At 69.2% G+C, this 4,636-nt stretch overlaps 1 protein-coding gene across 2 annotated transcripts in view; it reads right to left on the reverse strand.

Moving 5' to 3' along the window:
* mrpl17 (mitochondrial ribosomal protein L17) overlaps positions 1 to 3,650 on the reverse strand; it is a 14,436-nt gene extending 10,786 nt beyond the window's left edge. The window contains exon 1 of one of the 2 annotated variants that reach the window (XM_070863468.1): positions 3,575 to 3,650. Coding sequence is in view for 1 of the 2 variants with exons in the window: in XM_070863467.1 (XP_070719568.1) it covers positions 3,575 to 3,622 (48 nt within the window). In the remaining variant the exon portion in view is untranslated. The remainder of the gene's footprint in view (positions 1 to 3,574) is intronic. The other variant, XM_070863467.1, reaches the window with a different exon arrangement.
* Between the last annotated feature and the right edge of the window lie 986 nt (positions 3,651 to 4,636).

A 4,636-nucleotide genomic window follows, 5' to 3' on the forward strand; every position in this document is an offset into this window, starting at 1 on the left:
GGGGGAGAGAGAGGGGGAGGGAGGGGGGGAGAGAGGGGGGAGGGAGGGGGGGAGAGAGAGGGGGAGGGAGGGGGGGAGAGAGAGGGGGAGGGAGGGGGGGAGAGAGAGGGGGAGGGAGGGGGGGGGAGAGAGAGGGGGAGGGAGGGGGGGAGAGAGAGGGGGAGGGAGGGGGGGAGAGGGAGGGAGGGAGGGGGGAGAGAGAGGGGGAGGGAGGGGGGGGGAGAGAGAGGGGGAGGGAGGGGGGGGAGAGAGAGGGGAGGGAGAGGGGGGGGAGAGAGAGGGGGAGGGAGGGGGGGGAGAGAGAGGGGGAGGGAGGGGGGGGAGAGAGAGGGGGAGGGAGGGGGGGGAGAGAGAGGGGGAGGGAGGGGGGGGAGAGAGAGGGGGAGGGAGGGGGGGGAGAGAGAGGGGGAGGGAGGGGGGGGAGAGAGAGGGGGAGGGAGGGGGGGAGAGGAGGGGGAGGGAGGGGGGAGAGAGAGGGGAGAGAGAGGGGGAGGGAGGAGGGGGAGAGAGGGGGGAGAGAGGGGGGAGAGAGGGGGGAGAGAGGGGGAGAGAGGGGGAGAGAGGGGGGAGAGAGGGGGGGAGGGAGGGGGGAGGGAGGGGGGAGAGAGAGGGGGGAGAGAGAGGGGGGAGAGAGGGGGAGGGGGAGGAGAGGGGGGAGGGAGGGGGGAGAGAGAGGGGGAGGGAGGGGGAGGGAGGGGGGAGAGAGAGGGGGAGGGAGGGGGGAGAGAGAGGGGGAGGGAGGGGGGAGAGAGAGGGGGAGGGAGGGGGGAGAGAGAGGGGGAGGGAGGGGGGGAGAGAGAGGGGAGGGAGGGGGGGAGAGAGAGGGGGAGGGAGGGGGGAGAGAGAGGGGGAGGGAGGGGGGAGAGAGAGGGGGAGGGAGGGGGGAGAGAGAGGGGGAGGGAGGGGGGAGAGAGAGGGGGAGGGAGGGGGGAGAGAGAGGGGGAGGGAGGGGGGAGAGAGAGGGGAGAGAGAGGGGGAGAGAGAGGGGGAGGGAGGGGAGAGAGAGGGGGAGGGAGGGGGAGGGAGAGAGGGGGAGGGAGGGGGGAGAGAGAGGGGGAGGGAGGGGGGAGAGAGAGGGGGAGGGAGGGGGGGAGAGAGAGGGGGAGGAGGGGGGAGAGAGGGGGAGGGAGGGGGGAGAGAGAGGGGGAGGGAGGGGGGAGAGAGAGGGGGAGGGAGGGGGGGAGAGAGAGGGGGAGGGAGGGGGGAGAGAGGGGGAGGGAGGGGGGAGAGAGAGGGGGAGGGAGGGGGGAGAGAGAGGGGGAGGGAGGGGGGAGAGAGAGGGGGAGGGAGGGGGGAGAGAGAGGGGGAGGGAGGGGGGAGAGAGAGGGGGAGGGGGGAGAGAGAGGGGGGAGGGAGGGGGGAGAGAGAGGGGGGGAGGGAGGGGAGAGAGAGGGGGAGGGAGGGGGGAGAGAGAGGGGGAGGGAGGGGGGAGAGAGAGGGGGAGGGAGGGGGGAGGAGAGAGGGGGAGGGAGGGGGGAGAGAGAGGGGGAGGGAGGGGGGAGAGAGAGGGGGAGGGAGGGGGGAGAGAGAGGGGGAGGGAGGGGGGAGAGAGAGGGGGAGGGAGGGGGGAGAGAGAGGGGGAGGGAGGGGGGAGAGAGAGGGGGAGGGAGGGGGGAGAGAGAGGGGGAGGGAGGGGGGAGAGAGAGGGGGAGGGAGGGGGGAGAGAGAGGGGGAGGGAGGGGGGAGAGAGAGGGGGAGGGAGGGGGGAGAGAGAGGGGGAGGGAGGGGGGAGAGAGAGGGGGAGGGAGGGGGGAGAGAGAGGGGGAGGGAGGGGGGAGAGAGAGAGGGGGAGGGAGGGGGGGGAGAGAGAGGGGGAGGGAGGGGGGAGAGAGAGGGGGAGGGAGGGGGGAGAGAGAGGGGAGGGAGGGGGGAGAGAGAGGGGGAGGGAGGGGGAGAGAGAGGGGGAGGGAGGGAGAGAGAGGGGGAGGGAGGGGGGAGAGAGAGGGGAGGGAGGGGGGGGAGAGAGGGAGGGGAGGGGGGAGAGAGAGGGGGAGGGAGGGGGGAGAGAGAGGGGGAGGGAGGGGGGAGAGAGAGGGGGAGGGAGGGGGAGAGAGAGGGGGAGGGAGGGGGAGGAGAGGGGGAGGGAGGGGGGAGGAGAGAGGGGGGAGGAGGGGGAGAGAGAGGGGGAGGGGAGGGGGAGAGAGAGGGGGAGGGAGGGGGAGGGAGGGGGAGAGAGAGGGGGAGGGAGGGGGGAGAGAGAGGGGGAGGGAGGGGGGGGAGAGAGAGGGGGAGGGAGGGGGGGGAGAGAGAGGGGGAGGGAGGGGGGGGAGAGAGAGGGGGAGGGAGGGGGGGGAGAGAGAGGGGGAGGGAGGGGGAGGGAGGGGGGGAGAGAGAGGGGGGGGAGGGGGGAGAGAGAGGGGGAGGGAGGGGGGAGAGAGAGGGGGGAGGGAGGGGGGGAGAGAGAGGGGGAGGGAGGGGAGAGAGAGGGGGAGGGAGGGGGGAGAGAGAGGGGGAGGGAGGGGGGAGAGAGAGGGGGGAGGGAGGGGGGAGAGGAGGGGGAGGGAGGGGGGAGAGAGAGGGGGAGGGAGGGGGGAGAGAGAGGGGGAGGGAGGGGGGAGAGAGAGGGGGAGGGAGGGGGGAGGAGGCGGGGGAGGGGGGGGAGAGAGGGGGGAGAGAGGGGGGAGGGAGGGGGGAGAGAGAGGGGAGGGGAGGGGGAGAGAGAGGGGGAGGGGGGGGGAGAGAGAGGGAGGGAGGGGGAGGAGAGGGGGGGGAGGGGGAGGGGGGGGAGGGGGGGAGAGAGAGGGGGAGGGAGGGGGGGAGAGAGAGGGGGAGGGAGGGGGGAGAGGGAGGGGGAGAGGAGGGGGGAGAGGGAGAGAGGGAGGGGGGGAGAGGGAGGGGGGGAGAGGGAGGGGGGGAGGGGGGAGAGGGAGGGGGGAGGGGGGGAGAGGGAGGGGGGGAGGGGGGGAGGAGAGGGGGGGGAGGGAGGGGGGAGAGGGAGGGGGGGGGAGAGGGGGGAGGGGGGGGGAGAGGGGGGGGAGAGGGAGGGGGGGAGAGAGGGGGGGAGAGGGAGGGGGGGAGGGAGGGGGGGGAGAGGAGGGGGGGAGGGAGGGGGGGAGGGAGGGGGGGAGAGGGAGGGGGGGAGAGGGAGGGGGGGGGAGAGGAGGGAGGGGGGGAGAGAGAGAGGGGGGGAGAGAGAGGGGGGAGAGGGAGGGGGGGAGAGGGGAGAGGGAGGGGGGGAGAGGGGAGGGGGAGAGAGAGGGGGGAGAGAGGGGGGAGAGAGAGAGGGGGGAGGGAGAGAGGGGGGAGAGGGGAGAGAGAGGGGGGAGAGAGGGGGGAGGGAGAGAGGGGGGGAGAGAGGGGAGAGAGGGGGAGGGAGAGAGGGGGGAGAGAGGGGGGAGAGAGGGGGGGAGAGGGGGGGGAGGAGAGGGGGGAGAGGGGGGGGGGGAGAGAGGGGGAGGGGGGGAGAGAGGGGAGAGAGGGGGGGAGGGGGGGGAGAGAGGGGGGGAGGGGAGAGAGAGAGGGGGGGAGGGGGGAGAGAGGTGGGAGAGGGGAGGGGGGGGAGAGGGGGGAGAGGGGAGGGGGGGAGAGGGGAGAGAGAGGGGGAGGGAGTAAGAGGACTGTCCGGGTCTCTCACCTTTCTCGCCGCTCTGTCATCAGGTCCCGCCCCCTCACGCGCCGCCATTTCCTTCCGTTGCGAGTTCCGAGATTAACTTCCGGGTTATCGCCCCGCCCCGCCCCGCCCCCTCGCCACATTTGAACTCCCCACAGTTGATGACAATAACATGTTTACAGTATGACAATGTCCCTCCCGTACACTTTGCTTCCAGTTTCCAGGATGATTTTGCTCACACGTCTCTCAACATACAATATTGTGAGTTGCTCAACGACATTCCCCGTTCACTTGTCCTCCCCGCGACCGCCATTGTCCGAATACTCGATCGGATGCTGGCCGCGAACATCTTGCTGCTATCTCTTGTTTCATCCTCAGTCAGGTGCAGGGGGTTAGATACAGAGTGAAGCTCCCTCTCCGGGTCTGTACTGGGACAGATGCCGTTCCACTTTGTGAGTGTGACGGGGACAGGAATACAAAGAGGTGGAATATATGTGACATTTATATAAAGCTCTGGTTAGACCCCAGATACTGGGCCCTGCCCCTCAGGTGGGATATATTGGCCTGGGAGAGGGTGCAGCACAGATTCACCAGAATGATACTGAGGCTGAAAGGGTTCAATTATCAGGACAGTGCACAGACTAGGCTTGTATTAACTGAAGGGGTGATCTAATTGAGGTGTTTAAGGTGATTAGAGTTGATCGGGTCGATAGAGAGAAACTGTTCCCTCTGGTGAGGGAGTCCAGAACAAGAGGGCATAACCTTAATATTAGAGCCAGGCCGTTCAGGGCGATGTCAGGAAGCACTTCTTCACACAAAGTTGGTGAGAATCTGGAAAACTCTCCCCCAAAAGGCTGTTGAGGCCGGGGGTCAATTGAAAATGTCAAAACTGAGATGGAGAGATCTTTGTTGGACAAGAGTATTCAGGTTACGGAACCAAGGCGGGTGGATGAAGTTATGATGGAATTGAACGGACGAACAGGCTCGAAGGGCTGAACGACTAACTCCTGTTCCTATATTCCCATGTTCCACATGTCTTAATGCCTGGACATGAAGCAGGAAGGAGACAGAACGAAGTGTAACGCC

The sequence above is a fragment of the Pristiophorus japonicus genome, chromosome 20, assembly GCF_044704955.1.
Source record: "Pristiophorus japonicus isolate sPriJap1 chromosome 20, sPriJap1.hap1, whole genome shotgun sequence".
NCBI lineage: Eukaryota > Metazoa > Chordata > Chondrichthyes > Pristiophoridae > Pristiophorus > Pristiophorus japonicus.